Source organism: Hesperophylax consimilis, chromosome 2, assembly GCF_061612785.1.
Source record: "Hesperophylax consimilis isolate HC1 chromosome 2, BYU_Hcon_1.0, whole genome shotgun sequence".
In the NCBI taxonomy this organism is placed as follows: domain Eukaryota; kingdom Metazoa; phylum Arthropoda; class Insecta; order Trichoptera; family Limnephilidae; genus Hesperophylax; species Hesperophylax consimilis.
In genome coordinates this window covers 16,242,040-16,264,834 of record NC_142837.1, presented here as the reverse complement: position 1 = coordinate 16,264,834, position 22,795 = coordinate 16,242,040, and the positions used below count along the sequence as shown (strand labels likewise).

At 36.0% G+C, this 22,795-nt stretch overlaps 1 protein-coding gene across 5 annotated transcripts in view; it reads left to right on the top strand.

Annotated features, from left to right (window-relative positions):
• Positions 1-22,795, top strand: part of LOC149425730 (protein groucho-like) — a 358,855-nt gene that overhangs the window by 32,721 nt on the left and 303,339 nt on the right. For all 5 annotated transcript variants that reach the window (XM_089641419.1, XM_089641413.1, XM_089641399.1 and 2 more), the window contains exon 2: positions 6,718-7,356. In XM_089641419.1, the coding sequence (XP_089497545.1) occupies positions 7,288-7,356 (69 nt within the window). In that variant the 5' untranslated portion in view covers positions 6,718-7,287. The remainder of the gene's footprint in view (positions 1-6,717; positions 7,357-22,795) is intronic.

Genomic DNA, 22,795 nt, shown 5'->3' with positions numbered 1-22,795 from the left:
GTCTCAAGCGAATCCCCCACAGTAAACCTTCGATCCTTTCGATGACACCCATCACCCTTCACATTAGTTATCAATTGAGACACGTGGACATTAAACACCCGTTGGCTTATCTGGTCCGGCCACCTAACCTAACCTAACCCAACGCCGACTTCCAGTGATTCACACACGTACGTGAGTTATTCAGGAGGCCTTAACCAGGTGAGTTGAACTGACTCGATAATGCTAATCAATAAGCGGTGGAATTGCGATACATGAGAATAGAAGACACCTGCCCTGAGATCCTGCTACCGCACAGTCCCCAGCTACTGAGTGTTAGAGTAGATACAAATACAAGATCGTTAGTTGGGATAGATTAGATAAAGCTAAATGAATTCCTTTGGTATACTGATTGTCGTGGAATGGTTGTCTATCATTTGGCGTATACACTTGCGAGCTGAAGAGCCGAACCATGAATTATGGGAAAGCAACAAACCACCTGCAAGCGGTTATGCGGTTGGTTCGTTCCTTTCCTACGATTAGTGCTTCGGTTCGCAATTGTATACGTAGCATTAGGGAATATCTTTTCTGAAGTTGTTGGTTACTCGATATAATAATACAAATTCCCTACAGGTGCGTATAGCGTCACTTTTTGAAATATCACGTCATGCGTAGGTACTTGATGAAAGTTGATAAATCTTAAATGTTGAAAAAAAATAGCCTTGTCGAATACTACAGTATATAACAATTAAACGCACTACTTTAGGATGTCCGTGCATGCGTGAAGTTGTGCGTATTCCTGCGTAATTCGTAAAAATATTAATTCGATGAATTAATTATAAATCATATCATATAAGCGATAAGTGGGTAGGTATCAGCATTATTTTATTTAAACATATAATGCTTTTATTCCGAGTTCTACGAATTGGACGTGTTAACAAAAAATCACATATTTTCGAGTTTTATGAAAATTTGTTTAAAAACAGCAAATCGTTCAAAATCCAATTTGTGTACTTATGCCTTTATTTATACAAAATCGACACTCTCAAATCAGTAGGTATTCTTACAGCTATTGTACGAACTTTATTTATAGAACTTCACTATACATGTTTATTCTTAATCGCACAATAGGATGTTATGTGCACGAATGCACAGAAAGCCATTACGAAATAGCTGTTTAATATTCATGCATTCGTTAAATGCTAATAATGCATAAGATATGCCTTCTGACATCAATAATAGTTTCTCTTGTAACCTATTCACAAAGTCTAATAAGAAATAACAGATTCTCTAGCCTATAAAAATGTTTAAACATGGCGTTCTCATTAATCTGCATGAAATACTGATTCGAATAGTTATTATGCTAATAAAATTATGTCAGCCTCGAAAATGGAGTAGGCAGTGAATCGTTGTAAAAAATATCATGCCATTATTATTAGGCATAGAAAAAACTAAATCATTTGGGTTAGATCACCCGCAGCAGGGCTGACACAATGTTCACTCTGAGTTGAATAAATTAATGGTTAAGTTTTTTATCGTCTTGTAAAGTTATTAATAATTATTCCGATAGTATTTTTATGTATTATGCTTAAGCATTTTTTTCCGTTGGTACAATAATGCATGTATTGCGTGTAGTACCTACACCGTGCCGTACCAATTCTAGCCTTTCTTTGCCATGCCAATACAAAATATTTGAAGCCACACGAGAAAATTGTATCTGGCAACGAGTAAAACCAGTAGCAATGCCAATAAAATTGTTAGAAGTGTTGTCAATAACTAGATTTACAAAAGTGGCGTAGCTTCACTAGACAGGACATGTGGCAAGGGTGGAAGATAGCTGACACATATTATTCATTGCATGTTTGACTGCGCTTTTAAAACAGTAGCTATACAATATGTATATTTTCTGACCAAGATCTCAACACTCATTAGCTTCAAGTATTAAATTTAATCTCAATCCTCGTCTCGTGGGATGCAATTTTCAACGATTCGCTTCCGCCTTGTAATATTAGAGTAGAACAAAACAAAAACGAAAAATAAGAAAAGTTCGTGAATTCAGTCAGTCGTGTAATTTGTCGTACATTTTTCTAAAGGAATACCACCAAAAATTTATTACAGACTTTAAATATTATTATTAAGTGCGTTGTGTGCTCCCAACTCAATAATAATATTTTGATGATTTTAATAGCGCCGTTTTTGTGAAAAATCACCTCAAGGGCGCTGTACAAATATACAAAATATTATTTTTTCAATGCTCTATAAATACACATTAACGTCTCAAAAAAGTTAAGTCAACTTTCAGAAAATAAATCACAAATATTGTTTTTACAATCCGCTTATTAAAAAACAATTCTGGGCATCCTTCCTTAGTGAAATTAAATAAATTAAAAAATCAGTAAAATAATATTGTTCTTGTTAAATATACATTTTTAAAAGCATCATTTTGCCATTTGCAATTGTTTGATGATATTATCAATAATGTATCTAATAGTCATTTTGATAACCGTCCACGGACAAATAAAAAAAAAATCGTAATGCAATGTGATTTCCTGAATTAAAAAAATAATAATCACTATAAAATAATCTGATTGTATGCGTATAGCACTAAAACTTCGTCATTTCCTTCACAAACAATGATTTATATTTCAAAAGCCATTTTTAGTACCAAATTATTGACAATAATTGTCTACATAATTAAGTAATTTTAAATATCAATCGTATAACGAAGGAGTTGGGAAAATTGTTGAGAAACTTGTGAGGAAGAAACGAGTTGAGGAACCTGTTGAGAAACTTGTGAGGAAGAAACGAGTAGAGGAACCGGGTAGTAAAGCATTCCTCTTGTTATCAGTGACGTACTCGTATATAAAAATATTGAGTTAAATCAGTAAACTTATAAAGCGTTCGACAAACAGCCAGAGTACATACTGCAATAGTACATATAGTATTCAATTTAATCTGCTTGTTTTCCCACTTGCAGTTCACATACCTTGTTCGCAAGAAAATCTGCCTCGGCTCATAAAAATGATGATACGTAATTGTATTATTTCAAGACTTTATTGACCATCTATATAATTTAACAAAGCAAAAACAGAACGAACGAAATTTTTAATTTTTTTTTTTTTAATTCCTTTATTTTTCCCAATTTTTACATTAATTACATACAATATTATATAAATCGATACGAATAATGGGAACCCACTAAGGCGCAGCCTGTGCGTGGGTAATATATTTAAGTTATTATTTTATTGTACCTAGAAATAAACAAATTGTGGGCATATAAAATAAAAACAAGATTACATTTTGTCTAAGCGGTTTGTATAAAAAGTGTTTATAGTAGTGTATAGTGAAGTTATAAGTGTTTAGTGTAATATATGGTGAATAATTTATGAGAAACATAAATTGATACAAATTAAATAAAAAAAGTTTCAACTGCTGTATCGAAAAGTCATAATTTTAATTCAAATCAGACGTAAGAAACCTTTAAATTCGAGATCTCTGTAAATTAATATTAATAATATCGTCATTTTGCTGAAATGATTGTACCTATCTAATGTAGTAACAATTTGCAAGAAACCACAAAGAAGAGTGGTTTTAAATGTATCTTGAAAACAATTGCACAGTAGCGGAACCATGAATAATTAATTAACGCTTCGTTTAGTCTCGCTTAAAATGTGTAGTTGACTACCAAATGCAAGTCTGGATGGCACTCGAACAAATCATAAGACAAGACGGATCAATTAGGTGCCAATGTTCGCAGCCAAAATAGCTGGTTCGTTGACCGCTTTTTTAGACGCTCGACGAATGGTGGATGCTTGTTTTCTTTTAACGCTCGCGATTGTTATTATTCGGACATGCTATGTATTCCTAGCACGTTTCTTCACAACGGAAGCTACACAGTGTGCAGGTACTGTACACGTATGTTAAAATGTTGGCGTTGATTTATTCGTCTTTGTGCGTGACCGATCCGAGGTTGTATTCATAGCCCGTTCCAGGTAGATACCCACCTTTCAAAGCTTTGAGATACAGGTTCTTTTCTACAAAAACAGAGTGGAGTAACCATTCACTATTCATTAATTACTACCTTCCGTGCAAAGAAATCGTACGATACCTGCTCTTTTTTGCTGTGGAACAATGCGCATTTCTGCAAATAATTTGCTAAATACATACCTTCTGCGTCTTCTGGTCTCCTGATAACTGCAGTAGATATCTAAAGTGGCAAACACGACTAAAACACTTCACATTGTAAAACCGCACAAAACCGCAAATTGTGTGGTAATTACAAGTTCGATTACCCGTAGGTACCCTAGGCATACTTAAATATTATTTTTTTTCAAAATTTCAGTTTTTCGCAGATGTTTCAGTTTGGGGATACTGTGCTTCCCACGCGCTTTTAGACAGTAAATAAAACTTCCTAGATCAAATAAAATCTTTTGTGTTTTGTGGTGAATTTTTCATGCTTTCAATATGTGGGCGACCTCTGATTGTCCGTGTTGCTGGTGCTTTTTTATGATGCAAAAGTTCTGTCTCTCAAAACATGCTGGTGAATTTTGATATTCTTAAATCTCAGTGTATGTTTCAGTACTTTGTATTCACCGGGTGAGGAAAGCGTTTGCCATTCTTGTGAATAATACATTCCGAAGCACGTGAGACTAATAACAATTAACGGTAGGCATTAAAAAAGCCATTTATCTCTTGTGACATGGAACTTCTCACAAAAGAGCAGGCAAGTCGCTAAGTCGCGAGGTTGCATGTCACCAATGATGCACCAAGTCTAATGAGAGATTTCCTGAGGAATTTCTGCGACGTTGTGTTTTCCTATAAAGATGAAGTGGAAAAGAATAATTATTACAAACACTCAACAGGTTCGCTAACATAATACCCACCCATGGTGATAATTTGTATTAATTATTTTTTTTAAACTCTAGTTTACGTATCGTTTTGGGCTTTCGAAAGCTTGTACCCTTCTTATTTCTGTGCTCGTTTCTATGGAAATCCGGCAAAACCGGCGCGGCGTGTAAGAATACAATAATAAGAGAGTGACATTCTAGGCACCATTGTCAGACTCTGGGGCAATCAAAGAAAACCTGTCAAAGAAAATGAACCACCGCACAGAAGATCAACATTTTTGAATAATAAATAAGAGTTCAAATTGTAGAGAGAATCCGAAACAGCATAAATTTAAAAAGTGAAAGTAGTTTTGCTGAAAAATCAGCTGTGTTTTGCTCTGCGGCTAATTTGAACTGATCGGCGTTTTGAAATTAGTAGCGGTTTTGTAAAATGATACGGTTAAATTTAGTTGTGTGTTCCTGCTGCCCATATCGGCGGTGAGCGCCGCGGCTTCTCTGTGGTCATTTTCGATTAGGTTGTTTAATGACAGCCGTCATACAAATAACCATGCACACGTACTGCTGACACGTGGAGTTAGTTGATTGTGTTTGTGGCAGCACGCGCGGACTTTCGCTTTTAAAATTATGTTTCCTGCTTCATTATCTTTTGGTGTTCTCTACAATTAGTGGTTGGGTATCATCAGGCCATTCTTCGCCCTGCAGACTGCAGCCTGGAATAATTTCATGTAGAGTCGAAGTCGTTTTTCTGTCACGTCTTCTGTATAACGTATTCTTCTAGCATTCTCCCCCCTACCACATATTTCTCTATCGTGTCTTTTTCTGTCAGGCCTTCTGTATCACGCGTTCTTCTAGCTTTCCTTCCCCGACCACGTATTTCTTTACTACGTCTTCCTCTATCACGTCTTTCTCTACCGTGACTTTCTCTGTCAGGTTTTCAGTACCACGTATTTTCTAGAATTCCTTCCCCTACACGTATTTCTCTACTACGTCTCCCCCTATCACATCTTTCTCTACCGTGTCTTTCTCTGTCAGTTCTTCTGTACCACGTATTCATCTAGCATTCCGTCCCCTACCGCGTATTTCTCTAGTATGTCTTTCCCTATAACGTTTTACTTTTGCTATTCTCGTATATGGCGTGTCTCAAGTACAATAATAAGTTTCTTCTGTTAACAACTCGCACATTTCGCATTTTGCTAGGATCTTGCAATGGTCCGTGTCATTGGCTCTCCACGCAGCGCAGGACCGAGAGGAGTAGAGGAGCCTTGTCCACCGGGGAAATTGGAGTGGTGGTCACGATCCTCAGCAATTGGGAAACCTTTAGGAACATCTGCGTTAGTCCCCGTCTGTCCAAGTTATTTTGAGGAAGCGCCTGCGTTATTTTTTCCACATTTCAAAAGCGTCTTTTCTCTTTCGTCTGTTCGTGGTTCAGGGTCCATATTTCCACTATGGAAGAATAAAGAAAACATGTACACTTGCACATTATAGACACATTCAGTGGAGTGGATATGTGGGCACGCGGAATGAGTTGATGGTAAATTAGCACGCGCAAACTTGTGAACTAACTGTGTGGGCTAATATTGAGTGAATTAAATTACTACAGATAATCTGATGGTGTTGTTTGATCAATAAAGTATTGATAATATAATAAGAACCACATTTAACCATAAACGTGATTAAGGAATTGACATCAACAAAAATATTATTATTGGATACATTTCAGGTCCCCCAAACAAAAGTATGCCACAATTTTTTAATTCTAATTTTTAATATGTTACCAAAAACATACCGGAAACAGTTAAAGCCTCATTATTGTGGGCGGGTGGCACACTTCTGAAAACCACCTTAAAAACTGCTTTATCAGCGTTTTAACTAATTGAGTGTTTTCACTTTACAGATAATCGGTGACACCAGGCGAGGATTAAGGCGTATCGCTATCGACTTGAACATTGGAGTGAGTTTATGAAACCTTCACATTGAATACCAGCAAACCGAATGAATGACTGAGGATTAAGATATACGCAGCCATCGGCGCGGCGTTGGTATCGTGGTATGGTCGTCTGAATAGTATTACAATGTTACGGTGCCAGTGAAAGTGTTCGCTTGAGTTTATCACGTTAATATTATATATCTCATTATTAATGTTTCAATATCTCCCCTCCGCAAGCAGAAGTTTAGTAAATAATCCGTCGACTCTAGCTGCTGCTCATAAATAAAACGGCGAATCGAGAGTTTAAAACATCGAATAAATAACCCGTTAAAGTGTTGTGATTTTAGAATCCTTCCATCTGTTGGAAGCTGTGAAGTGTAAGTGTTGTGAAGTGTATTGTGTAGTTCGTCTCAGTGGTGATCAGGGCTCCATGTCGAGGAGTGGGAGGTCCGGTTAGTTGTTGCAGAGTGACTGCAGAGAGAGGAGTACGGCGTCCGGTATCCAGCGTCCAGCGTCCAGCGTCCAGCGTCCAGCGTCATGTATCCCAGCGCCGGCGCGATGAATGCTGCAGCAGCTGCTGCGGCGGTCGCTGCTGCGAGACACCCGGTAAGCTACCATTCCATCCGCTTCAACTACTTTTCACTTCATTGTTTCATTGACAAGCTGCGGCCTTGTAACCTCAAATGTCACTACCTTCCAAAACATTGTGGTCTTAGGCTGGGCCGGTCCTGAGCCAAAAGAAGCCTGGTGCTAGTAAAAACCTCAAGGGCGCTGTATTTGGTGTTAGATTTTATCAGTTCCAATTGCGCCTGCACACGGCCGGTTCTGCTCTTAGGTCAAAATACAATCTTACCGGAAAACTTTGATACTTTAATATTTTCCAAATAAATTGAAAATAATAATTTATAAAAAGCCTAGAAGAAGGACATCGGGTTACCGGGAATACAATCATATTCGTAACATAAAATCTCTCACTAGAATAATGATTTTACCATTGCTTATACATACTTACACAGTAGATACGTTGTATGGAATTTTTTTTTTGAGATTTCTAAATTTCAAGTTGATAAAAAGTTATCTCTATGGATAGCGCCCTTGAGGTGATTTCTCACGAAAACGGCGCTATATAAATTAGCCAAATATTATTTATTATTATCCACATACCCAAAAATGGGCCTTTTAAAAAACCTTTAGGTCTCCTGCAAGAATTTGAATTTTTTTTTCTTTTAATGAATGGTGAAATGATTTGTTTTCCAAATTGAAAAATTGAGTGTATAATAAAATTATATAAAAATGTCTGTAATGCAAGGGTTTAGGTCTCCTGCGTTTGGCCTAAAATGTCTGTAATGCAAGGATTAGGTCTCCTGCGTTTGGTCTAAAATGTCTGTAATGCACAGACATATGATTCATATGTCTATGCTGTAATGCAAGGATTAGGTCTCCCGCGTTTGGTCTAAAATGTCTGTAATGCACAGACATATGATTCATATGTCTATGCTGTAATGCAAGGATTAGGTCTCCCGCGTTTGGTCTAAAATGTCTGTAATGCACAGACATATGATTCATATGTCTATGCTGTAATGCAAGGATTAGGTCTCCCGCGTTTGGTCTAAAATGTCTGTAATGCACAGACATATGATTCATATGTCTATGCTGTAATGCAAGGATTAGGTCTCCCGCGTTTGGTCTAAAATGTCTGTAATGCAAGGGTTCAGGTCTCCTGCATTTGACACTTAACTAACAATTTTCAATTTCCATAATAAGTGTTTTCGAAACGCCCCTTCACACACTGTCGTTTTTTGTATCCATTTATTTGTCTTTGTTGTGTATATCTTGAAAAAATAAACATGTTTGTTTGTTTTATAAATAAATACTTATTTTGTTAGAGCGATTTTTACCAAGCGAAAAGTCTTTAAAATTTAAAAGTAATCTAATGTTAATAATAGTACAATTTCGTGAGGGAATGCTGAAGTATTTAATATATTCCTAAAATATTTAATTAAGGTGAGCAGTGTGAGCACGCATTCATTTCAACGTTTATCTGCATTTCAGTGTTTGAATAATATTCGTACCTCATTGTTGGGATGTTGGTACGTAGGTACAAAAGCAAACATAAACAAAGATAAGATGTGTGTGTTTAAAGTATTACCATTGCAAATATTGCCCACTACATTTATTATCATTATCGTTTTGCGTTTTATCTTTCATGATGTTATTTATTCATCCATTATGTTTGGGTTATGATTTAGGGTTAATCGTTCACCCTTTCCACGTAGAACTTTAGTCATTTCAAACTTTTAATTAAAAAAAAGATAATAATTTTGATGATGTTGTTTTTTAAAGTAATCCCGGAGAGTGGGGTCATACGTGACGAATAGTACCTTCTCTCCATTTTTATTTCTGTAGTATATATTTGTGTATTTTAAGTTCTGATGAAGTACAAAACGCGCGAGAATGAAAATTTTACATGGTCGATGTACCTACGACCTCTCTATAGGACAATACTGATGTCAAACTTGAATCAATTTCTTATTTTAATTTAAGGAGGAATGAACTCCATCGGTTTGTTGCATTTTTCCATTTTAAAGGGTTTATCGTTTGCATTAACCTTTAACTCTACCGTGAAGAACTATTATAGGTAAACACATTAATTTGTGGGTAGGATTCTATTGCTAGTCAGTGAGCTTAGTAATATACACAAAATAGCATATCCGCGAATGTGCCTAACTTTACTTCAACCCTCCGTATGTCTATTTAAACGTTTGTCAATATAATTAGCCTCTATAGCGACCACCCACTAGCCAGGCCTAGTCTCAGTCACGTGACCGGAAGTGGCCAGACACGTGCTGCCTCTCGTGTATCTCCCACGTGGTTTATTGCTCGAGGGTCCCACACAAGGGGGGATACCCACATGTGGGGGATGCAAATAAATAATAATATCCTTAGAGCGCGTGTGTGGCACCCATTGGGGTTTGGACAGCGTTCAATCAATGAGGGTGCTCCATCATTCAAAACAGTTTTCAGTGCGAAATTACCTATTGTTTGTCAAGGTAATTCATGTCATATTTCAATAATAATAATAATAATATTTGACTAATTTTATATAGCGCCGTTTTCGTGAAAAATCACTTCAAGTTCCAATTACATACATGCTGCTACCAATCTAGATATTATTGAAGTAATCAAACATTACCCATCTTTGACAATTACAGATACGTATACTGGTTCACATTATTAAGTGCCATGATAATAAGTGCTTATATTCAATATAAAGGTACCTACCTCTACCCTCCCTGCCGTAATATCAACATACCAATGTCTCCCTTGTTAATAAAAACACATTTTATTGAGTCTTTTTGTATTATTTTTCGAGAATCAATTCTGTTCCTACGCATTTTCAGAGGGAGAAACAGATTTAAGCAGATTACAAAATAATCAACATTCATCCCGCTTGTGAAGGACCAATTAAATTTTTGTTTGTCGGGGCTGTTTATGAAAAAACAAGAGTCTAGTGTGTTTCAGCATTTCATTGCTCTCTCCCCCGATTTGCCGTAACGTTGCAATATAAATAAATAATCGCCCCTTCCTCCAGCCAATTCCCTTAATGGGGTTGCCCGCGCTAAAAAATGGGGAGCAAAAGGACACGATAAATTCAACGGAAGATGGGGGTTGCAAATGGATTAAAATGGACCGAAAAAATCGGTGGCACCAGCCGGACTAACATTAAACAGACGAGGGTGGCAAATTTTCTGTTGACATTTGAGGGCTGGTGAGCTTGATTAGTTCTCTCCTCGCACTAGGGGTTGCTTGTTGCTAGGGGATGCAATCATTGTTTGGAGACTAACGAATCAGAACATTTGAAATTCGCATTAAATTCCATTTTTAAAAGAATATCTTTCAAAGCTGAACGCGAGATTTTAAACCGATTAATTTATAGTTATTATAAAACACTTAATGAGGGTTATTGTGTTTTAACGAATTGACGAAGGTCAAACAAAGGAATAAACGGTAGATGAATCATTAAAGATGACTTTTAAAATTATCGACCCTCTGAACACAGTATTTTTTTCTAAAGGTGTACCTAGGTGACCTGTGGATACTGCGAGGGTCTATCTAATATCTACTTTTCCGGGTTATTCAGCCACATTTACCTTCTCTCAGTTCGCAGTGAATTGTCAATTTAAATAATAAATGTTGGCCCGTGACAAAAAGGTTGAGGGTGTCTGCGCCGGAGATTAGGGGTCGCTCCCTTACAAGTCCCTGTCGAATTTTAAGGGCCGTATATTTTCATTTGTTCCCCCCTTTAGGGCTGTTTTTTTCTGTCTACCGAAGTAACGAATAAATTGACCCTGTGAATTTATATAACAATTTCCTGGGATTTCAGGCATTCGGGGGATTAACGGATATATTGCGAATGGCCGTTGACTGACGCGAAAGCTTTTTTTCTCATACGTTTTTCAGGGATGAATTTTTTTTTCACCGTTGTCCAAATTCTGCTAAATTACCCTGAGCCATTGAATCGTTATAGCCTTACTTTCCCATTACCTAGAAGAATTTCACTTGTCCGTCAAACTAAATAAAAACTCCATTGATTTTTAGTAGGTACTAAGCTTTAGACAAATCAATAATATCTATATTAATATAACACATTTATTAGTGAAATGTTCCTGGTGTCAGTCAAATCTATTAAGTAATAATTGTGGTTGAAATTCATTAAGTTTTTAGCAAGATAATCCGCCAATTATCGGCTTATACAAAATGTCTTCTGTAAGTTCTCACAGGCGTAAGCATATAACACAAGTCCGCTTATTTGTACTAATTCAACACGATTTCACATTTTTATCTTCGTTCTGAGTTCTTTTTTGGTGTCCCATTGTCTGGTCTGGTGGGTTACCGGTGCTATTATTCCGTGGTTGAATCTGTGATATTATTATTTATTGATGTAAGGACCCAAAAACCATTATTTCGTCTGCAATGAATATTCTGGCTTTTCATATTATCCGAGACAGAATATTGTTAGGGGAAGCAAGATAGAGGAAGGTTGGGAGTACCTGGCTATTCAGATCAGGTCACCAAACACTGCTGAAGTCATTTCAAACTCAACTTTTAGATTTTTGATGGTGGTCTTTCACAAGAGCGATACCGAGATCAGGTATTTAGGTAGGTACTAGGTACTCTCGAAGGGCTATATTTATTTTAAGTTTGTATATCATTAATATAAATGCGCCCGTGCCATTTCTTTCTTCCATACTATACCTAGATTCTTAAGTGCCGAGCAATATATATAGCTTTAGTCTTGCAGGTTCTCTTCCTTTTAACTTTCATTTCCATATCATATTATACCTAGATTCGTAGGTGCCGAACAATATCTGTAGCATTAGTCTTGCAGGTTCTCTTTCTTTTAACTTTCATTTCCATATCATATTATACCTAGATTCGTAGGTGCCGAACAATATCTGTAGCTTTAGTCTTGCAGGTTCTCTTCCTTTTAACTTTCATTTCCATATCATATTATACCTAGATTCGTAGGTGCCGAACAATATCTATAGCTTATAGCTTTCCATATGACAGCCTCCACGAGACCCCCCAGTATTTACCTATGCAATACGTCTTCATATCGAACCTTTCAAGCCGGTATGCTTCAAGGTGATTTTTCTTGTATATTTATTAAATTGTACCTACCTTCAAAGGAAAAGCGAACATATACTGACATTGGTTTTCCATTCTGCTCTCTTTGTGCGATACAGAAATCACAGCCGACATATTCGTAGCCTTGCTGATATAACGATCATTTTATCAATGAGCTAACGTTTCACTGGCTCCTTCCCTCCGGTTAGAAAATAAACGAAAAACAAAAAGGCTGAAACCGCCTTTATTCATAACAAATGTTAAATATTTTATATTAATATTATTCTACTGTATATGTGAAAAGTTTTACAAAGTAGTAATTTGACGCAAAATAACTTCATTTTTTTGGGCTTTCTGTTAATCATCTAAGAAAATATATGTCCTCATAGTTTACTTTGTCGATATTATCTATTAAAGGATTGGTAAACGATATTTAAAATTTTTTTTTTTTTTTTTTTTTTTTTTTTTTTTTTTTTTTCGTAGGAAGCAATCACTTTGTGGTTAGACATATTATATTAAATCAAATAAAACACTTTGTTTATTAACCACGACTTTATTATTATTACATCTACCGGTTTCGCTACGGTCGAGCTTCATCAGGATGTGAAATATAACTAAAAACTAAGACAGAGGTGATGCATATTTATAGGAAAACAGAGGGAGACAGAATATAATACATTATAAAAGTGGGAGGAGTCAAATATTACATAGGCATAGTGAATTGAAGATATATAATAACAATTAACATTTTTACATGAATTATACATATAATAATACATTTTAAAGATATAAGAAAAAGCATAAACTTATTATTTAAGAGTGGAAAGGATTCTGGGAAACAAGTTAAATATAGGACTATAGAATGTGTTTTTTTGATTAGATAAATTAACTTGTGTATTTAATAAATGGTCTGATAAGTTACTGTTTATAGATTTCCTGATTTCTAATGATTCTAAATTGTCTAACCTAATGCCTATACTATTTTTATGTAAGAGGCTAGTACCTGTTATTTTATCAAATCTATGGTCTGCTGATATTAAGTGGTTGGCGAGTTCCGAAAAACCTTTACCATTTAAACACCGTACATGTTCCTTCACTCTGGTGTTTACATTGCGCGATGTTTTACCTATGTAAAAGGCGGGACAATCACTACAGTTGAGTTTATAAATACCCGAATGGCTTAGTATGTCATCCTTGTCTTTAGTATTAATCAAAAATTTTCCTAGGGTATTGTTTGTATAAAAGGCAGGTTTAATATCTAAAGGAAGGTTCCTAACGCTTTGATTTGAAAAATTATTTATAAATAAAATCCTACGCCAGTGGTGAACAGTGGCGGCCGGTGGTCAAAATATGTGGGGGTTCACCGGATTACAACATTAAGTCATAAAATAAATTAAATAAAGGTACATACCTATTTATAAAGAAGTTCTATTCTCTGTTCATTTTGTTTAGCAAAGACCTCTATCAATGCTTAACACTGATAGTGCGTTCAGTCTGTCCTGGCTCAACGTGTTAAAAGATTTTATTCTTTTTAACGTTGAGAAACATCTTTAGCTTTCAACTGAGGTCATTCCAAAGGTCACGAATGGTGCACAAAAGTTTTAGTAATTTCACAGTTTCGGGAAAGTCTTCTAATAAACAAGTACTATAAAAAAGTTGTAAAATTGATAAAGCGCCGTTAGCTTTTGAAAAATCGTCGCGGGCGTAAATTGCACAGAGTTTACCTTTTAGGTACTGAACTTTATTTAGGAAGTCATACGTTTTAAGCGTCACATTGAAATCATGTTCTGGGAAATTTGACCTGTATCGATTTTTATTAAATAGCTCATTATGGTGTTTACCTTAGGCACGGTAGCCTGAATCCAATTGCATTCTGATGTCAACTTTTCCTAAAACCTTTAAGCTCAAAACTTTTTGTAAATGTAAATGATAAGAATTATGTTTTTTGATTTTTTCAGAAAGGTGAGTTACATCAGTAACACCGCTGATTGTCCAAACTGAATCAACATCGTAAATTAAACACGTAAAACAAAATAAACTATTCAATTGATCACATGCACAGAGCTACAAGCTTTGTTATACATTGTTTTGTTAAATGATCGAGTAAACTTCTTCGATCCAGATTTGCACTCTTATTTTATTATCAGTTCAGGTTTTAGGTGGACCGGCATTTTTTATTATCACTTTGTTTTCAAAACTCGACCTATTATTCTTAATGTATTCCACATTCAAACTCATTCTTAATTTATACGTTGAACAAACACAAAAGTAATCATAAATTAGTATAACATGCAATTGATATGCCTTATTAATAATTGATATACAAGATCGATATAACCTGCAATTAAACTTCAAAACTTTCTCAGAGTAAGAAAAGTTTTAAATTCAAGAGACAATGCCTGGCAACGGCGAGTACTGACTGAACTGATAATAAGTAATCTGACCATCACTCATCTCTTAATGACAAGTTTTATCCTGTATGCTTGTATAGAAGAAGCGTAACATTCGCTGAAAAATAGCAGATGGTAAATTGAAACAACGATATCGACAATAATATCAAACATACGCGTTTTAGTTTAACTTTCTACTGAATAAACCGTTCCTTCTGATGTGGTGGTAAAACTCCGAACGCCGTTCTTGATATGGTATTATTTGCAAAGAATAGTATGTAATGGTATGGACCCACGCTTTCGACTGTTCCACAGAATATGCGACAAAGCAGTTAAATTTTGGATCGCAATCGAAAACGAACTGCTACGAACATAGGCACAAGTCAAAGTCGGTCTGCAAGTTAAGCGCGCTTAATAAGTAGGTACCTTTTGAATGAGATATTATAACCGAACCGAGTTTCGTATTGTGATTAGCCATGTCGGAAATCTTGTTGGTTGTTCGGCGCTCGGGAGCACATATTAGCTGGCCGCCACTGGTGGTGAATAGGGGTGTTGATATTAATTGGCGGAATACTGCTATATAGAAATTTGTTTGTGGAAATATGTTTTTGTTTTTTATTAAGAATTTTATCAATTAAGGCCGAATCATAGCCATTATTTGCTGCTATTTGTTTTATTATTGATAATTCATTTGAGAAATTATTGGTAGATAGAGGGACGGAAATTAACCTATGTATCATTGAATGGAACGCTGCATGTTTATGGGAGATGGGATGATTAGAAGAATTGTGGATGGTTATGTCTGTGTAGGTCGGTTTTCGGTATATGTTAAATTCAATTCTATTATTTATCAGGGTGAGCGTGAGGTCTAGAAAATTTAGAGAAGCATTGACACCTACTTCTAGGGTAAACTGAATTTGGGTATGGAAAGAATTTAAAAGCTGGAGGAAGATATTTAACTGTCGATCCGTACCTGACCAAATACAAAATATGTCGTCAACATATCTTTTCCATATTAGCACATTTTTTAAGAGCGGCGATTTACAAGTAAAAATTTTATTTTCTAAATTATCCATAAATAAATCCGCGATCAAGGGTGAAGTTGGAGAACCCATCGCCAATCCGGTAGTCTGGTTATAGATGATGTTATTAAATTTAAAATAATTTTGATTTAAGCAGACATTAAACAAACGAGAGAGGTCATTACTAAAGTCACATGGTAATTTAGAGTTAGTCAGTAATTCACTAATTAAAGATTTACATTCTGTTGTTGGGATATTAGGGAACAAGTTCACTACATCAAAGGAAACACGCCACTTGTTAAACATTCGTAAAAAGTTAGAGAAAGACCAATTAATTCTAACTAAAGCCGATAAAGGAAATACTGTTATTATTATGAATAAATGTGATTATCATTCAAAAATGGGTGATTTCATTAATAATGGTAATGTGGAGACCCTATCACAAGATCCAACAAACAAATTCCTCAATAATGTTAAAAATGCTTTAAAATCATGTAAAACCCCAATCTTTATAGATAACTCACATAACCAAGTAAAATTTTTGACAAAAAACCCTAAAGTCCCCAAGTTATATGGAGTTCTAAAAATCCATAAAGCTAACACCCCTATTAGACCTGTGGTTTCTTCCTGTGAGTCACCAAATTTTAAATTAGCATCATTAGCATCACTAATGTGTTCAATAATTCTAAAGTGTTTTCCCCAAAACATACTATTAAAAATTCATTAGAACTAATTAACGACTTAAAAGACCTAACTATTCCTAGTAACAGTAAACTCATTTCCTTTGATGTAGTGAACTTGTTCCCTAATATCCCAACAACAGAATGTAAATCTTTAATTAGTGAATTACTGACTAACTCTAAATTACCATGTGACTTTAGTAATGACCTCTCTCGTTTGTTTAATGTCTGCTTAAATCAAAATTATTTTAAATTTAATAACATCATCTATAACCAGACTACCGGATTGGCGATGGGTTCTCCAACTTCACCCTTGATCGCGGATTTATTTATGGATAATTTAGAAAATAAAATTTTTACTTGTAAATCGCCGCTCTTAAAAAATGTGCTAATATGGAAAAGATATGTTGACGACATATTTTGTATTTGGTCAGGTACGGATCGACAGTTAAATATCTTCCTCCAGCTTTTAAATTCTTTCCATACCCAAATTCAGTTTACCCTAGAAGTAGGTGTCAATGCTTCTCTAAATTTTCTAGACCTCACGCTCACCCTGATAAATAATAGAATTGAATTTAACATATACCGAAAACCGACCTACACAGACATAACCATCCACAATTCTTCTAATCATCCCATCTCCCATAAACATGCAGCGTTCCATTCAATGATACATAGGTTAATTTCCGTCCCTCTATCTACCAATAATTTCTCAAATGAATTATCAATAATAAAACAAATAGCAGCAAATAATGGCTATGATTCGGCCTTAATTGATAAAATTCTTAATAAAAAACAAAAACATATTTCCACAAACAAATTTCTATATAGCAGTATTCCGCCAATTAATATCAACACCCCTATTCACCACTGGCGTAGGATTTTATTTATAAATAATTTTTCAAATCAAAGCGTTAGGAACCTTCCTTTAGATATTAAACCTGCCTTTTATACAAACAATACCCTAGGAAAATTTTTGATTAATACTAAAGACAAGGATGACATACTAAGCCATTCGGGTATTTATAAACTCAACTGTAGTGATTGTCCCGCCTTTTACATAGGTAAAACATCGCGCAATGTAAACACCAGAGTGAAGGAACATGTACGGTGTTTAAATGGTAAAGGTTTTTCGGAACTCGCCAACCACTTAATATCAGCAGACCATAGATTTGATAAAATAACAGGTACTAGCCTCTTACATAAAAATAGTATAGGCATTAGGTTAGACAATTTAGAATCATTAGAAATCAGGAAATCTATAAACAGTAACTTATCAGACCATTTATTAAATACACAAGTTAATTTATCTAATCAAAAAAACACATTCTATAGTCCTATATTTAACTTGTTTCCCAGAATCCTTTCCACTCTTAAATAATAAGTTTATGCTTTTTCTTATATCTTTAAAATGTATTATTATATGTATAATTCATGTAAAAATGTTAATTGTTATTATATATCTTCAATTCACTATGCCTATGTAATATTTGACTCCTCCCACTTTTATAATGTATTATATTCTGTCTCCCTCTGTTTTCCTATAAATATGCATCACCTCTGTCTTAGTTTTTAGTTATATTTCACATCCTGATGAAGCTCGACCGTAGCGAAACCGGTAGATGTAATAATAATAAAGTCGTGGTTAATAAACAAAGTGTTTTATTTGATTTAATATGATATTTAAAATGTTTGTTAATCTATACACGATTTCTAGATCCCCGTAGTACCTACAAGCGGAAAACTGGTAAACTTAATATGCGATTAATTTTCACATGCTTTTCAGTATTATTAACAAGATTCCACAAAAATTACTTATTAAAATCTTCTTATTTTATTGCAAACTGACTCGTTTATTATTTGGACACTAGCACAAGACTCATCAAACTGGTGACATTTTGAATTAAATTGAATTTTAAATTTCAAAAGATTCCCATTCACTGCAGGCGGCGGTGTAGGTTGTATCTTCTGAAGCGGAAGGTATAGTGGAAGATAAGGAACAAGTAAGCAGGGATAGTGAAGGTTAGCTGTTATAAATTCACTATTGTTTTCTAAACACAGCGAAAAGGTCGCACCAGCAATGTTTCCACAACTCACAGAAAGGTGCGGGTAATGGATTTCACACGGATAAATCAATTTTATACCACCGATCATTTCGAGATTGTCGATTCGTTTTTAAATTAAGTATTCACCGCTTCACTGGCCAAGTTCGGGATAAATGCAGCACTTGTGAGCGGAAATGATTGCAATTTTATTATCACGCCGTAGCCGTATAATATAAGCTTTATTACTGCATTGCTTTTAACGAGATGTACATGTGTTACCTATACCTATTGTGAATCATGTATTATTAGATATATGTATTCTGGCACGGCTTTGTGAACAAACGACCTCGCCCAGCACTTGAAAAGTGAAACCAACAGTACTCAAAGTTTTTATTGTTATTGTGCATGTAATATATTATAATATTTATACCTGCTGCTTTTATGCGGGATTCGAGACCGACACAATGATCAAACATTAATAAGAACTAATTATTACATTACTTTCATCTAGGTAGGTACAATCGATAATGGTAATAGAGAGCGAAATATATGGAGCCATGGCGTTCCCAATTGGGGTTGGGGTATGTTATGAGTTATTAGGCTGAACGTAGGGGGGAGGGGAAGAAGATGGGGAATAAGAAGGTGGGGGAGTACCTGAATATTACCAAACACGGCTAAAGCCATGTCAAGCAACGTTTCAATACTGAATTGTGTTCTTACACCGGGGCGATACTGAGTGTATCTTCTACTCTGGAACATGCCTCTGGAACGTCCTCTGAACATCTTGCTGAACCGTCAGTAAATCTACGTTTCAATACTGAATTGTGTTCTTACACCGGGGCGATACTGAGTGTATCTTCTACTCTGGAACATCCCTCTGGAACGTCCTCTGAACATCTTGCTCAACCGTCAGTAAATCTACGTTTCAATACTGAATTGTGTTCTTACACCGGGGCGATACTGAGTGTATCTTCTACTCTGGAACATGCCTCTGGAACGTCCTCTGAACATCTTGCTCAACCGTCAGTAAATCTACGTTTCAATACTGAATTGTGTTCTTACACCGGGGCGATACTGAGTGTATCTTCTACTCTGGAACATGCCTCTGGAACGTCCTCTGAACATCTTGCTGAACCGTCAGTAAATCTACGTTTCAATACTGAATTGTGTTCTTACACCGGGGCGATACTGAGTGTATCTTCTACTCTGGAACATCCCTCTGGAACGTCCTCTGAACATCTTGCTCAACCGTCAGTAAATCTACGTTTCAATACTGAATTGTGTTCTTACACCGGGGCGATACTGAGTGTATCTTCTACTCTGGAACATGCCTCTGGAACGTCCTCTGAACATCTTGCTCAACCGTCAGTAAATCTACGTTTCAATACTGAATTGTGTTCTTACGCCGGGGCGATACTGAGTGTATCTTCTACTCTGGAACATGCCTCTGGAACGTCCTCTGAACATCTTGCTGAACCGTCAGTAAATCTACGTTTCAATACTGAATTGTGTTCTTACACCGGGGCGATACTGAGTGTATCTTCTACTCTGGAACATCCCTCTGGAACGTCCTCTGAACATCTTGCTCAACCGTCAGTTAATCTACGTTTCAATACTGAATTGTGTTCTTACACCGGGGCGATACTGAGTGTATCTTCTACTCTGGAACATGCCTCTGGAACGTCCTCTGAACATCTTGCTCAACCGTCAGTAAATCTACGTTTCAATACTGAATTGTGTTCTTACACCGGGGCGATACTGAGTGTATCTTCTACTCTGGAACATGCCTCTGGAACGTCCTCTGAACATCTTGCTCAACCGTCAGTAAATCTACGTTTCAATACTGAATTGTGTTCTTACACCGGGGCGATACTGAGTGTATCTTCTACTCTGGAACATGCCTCTGGAACGTCCTCTGAACATCTTGCTGAACCGTCAGTAAATCTACGTTTCAATACTGAATTGTGTTCTTACACCGGGGCGATACTGAGTGTATCTTCTACTCTGGAACATGCCTCTGGAACGTCCTCTGAACATCTTGCTGAACCGTCAGTAAATCTACGTTTCAATACTGAATTGTGTTCTTACACCGGGGCGATACTGAGTGTATCTTCTACTCTGGAACATGCCTCTGGAACGTCCTCTGAACATCTTGCTGAACCGTCAGTAAATCTACGTTTCAATACTGAATTGTGTTCTTACACCGGGGCGATACTGAGTGTATCTTCTACTCTGGAACATGCCTCTGGAACGTCCTCTGAACATCTTGCTGAACCGTCAGTAAATCTACGTTTCAATACTGAATTGTGTTCTTACACCGGGGCGATACTGAGTGTATCTTCTACTCTGGAACATGCCTCTGGAACGTCCTCTGAACATCTTGCTGAACCGTCAGTAAATCTACGTTTCAATACTGAATTGTGTTCTTACACCGGGGCGATACTGAGTGTATCTTCTACTCTGGAACATGCCTCTGGAACGTCCTCTGAACATCTTGCTGAACCGTCAGTAAATCTACGTTTCAATACTGAATTGTGTTCTTACACCGGGGCGATACTGAGTGTATCTTCTACTCTGGAACATCCCTCTGGAACGTCCTCTGAACATCTTGCTCAACCGTCAGTAAATCTACGTTTCAATACTGAATTGTGTTCTTACACCGGGGCGATACTGAGTGTATCTTCTACTCTGGAACATGCCTCTGGAACGTCCTCTGAACATCTTGCTCAACCGTCAGTAAATCTACGTTTCAATACTGAATTGTGTTCTTACACCGGGGCGATACTGAGTGTATCTTCTACTCTGGAACATGCCTCTGGAACGTCCTCTGAACATCTTGCTGAACCGTCAGTAAATCTACGTTTCAATACTGAATTGTGTTCTTACACCGGGGCGATACTGAGTGTATCTTCTACTCTGGAACATGCCTCTGGAACGTCCTCTGAACATCTTGCTCAACCGTCAGTAAATCTACGTTTCTTATCTTTAATGTTTTACGCTTGACAATTAAATGATCATCATCATTGGAATCCATCATTGTTTCAAAGTATCTACCTAAATGTACTGGTCATTCATTACTGGGCGTAATCATTGCGCAAAAAATCGAAGAATGACGAATGCTGCAATTAATTAATTTAACGTAATAAAATTTTCACTACGGATTTCAGTTTATCAAATGGAGGCGGATATCGAAACGTTAAATGATTAATATAATTTATTTGTGATTAATTTTTAATGACTCCAGGTCATGGCGATTATAAATATACACCGGGGATCAAAAGTTGTAACGTTCCCCATGAAACTATGAACATAATAATAAGTACCTACATTTGTTTCGCTTTGGAAGGTCGAACGAAATTAAATAATTAATCATAATCTATCTTCTGCGATGGGTTTTGAAATCATATTTTATTATTGTTGATTCGTGGTGGAATTATTCCATTTCAATCATAAATAGAAAGAAATGTCCTAAAGAGGACACGTTTGAATGTATTTCTGCACGCCAATATAATTGAAAATTCTAAAAAGCCTTTAGAAACAGTTTGAAACACCTCTTACCCCACAAATACCCAAAGATAATGGGTGCTTAGTGACGTTTATCAATTACTTTTAAATTTAGACTCGCAATTCAATTCGATAGGGGGAAGTCCCGCAGTGCCGAACACCCGAGCTTGGGAGATATTAAAAAAATGAATAAATTTGTATTTATTTATTACACATTATTGGGTACAAAATAATCATAGACATGTAAATAAATCAACAAACAATCAACAGAATACAAACTAAAAGTGAAAACAAAAGCTAATCATTGGCATCAATTTTCGGTTTATCATTCTGTGACACCTAGTACCAAACACACTTATAAAATGGCACTTATGACAATCCTAACAATCCTAATAAAGGTAACATCTATCACAAATATACTTATTTTTCGGAATAACTTTATTGAGTAAAACCTCAAATTGTAATATTTAAATATTGAAGACAATATTAGTGATTTCTAAACGAAAATCTGAAACAGAAAAATCAGAAAAGGAAACGGTCACATCTGGGACTCGAACCCAGGACCCTTGTCTTTCCGGGACAGTGCTCTACCGACTGAGCTAATGGGACCCTATTCCCCTCGGTCACTTTTAACTGTATCATACTTCGAATAAGAACCACTAACATTGTCTTCATTTTTTCCGAGTCCCAGATGTGACCGTTTCCTTTTCTGATTTTTCTGTTTCAGATTTTCGTTTAGAAATCACTAATATTGTCTTCAATATACAAATATACTT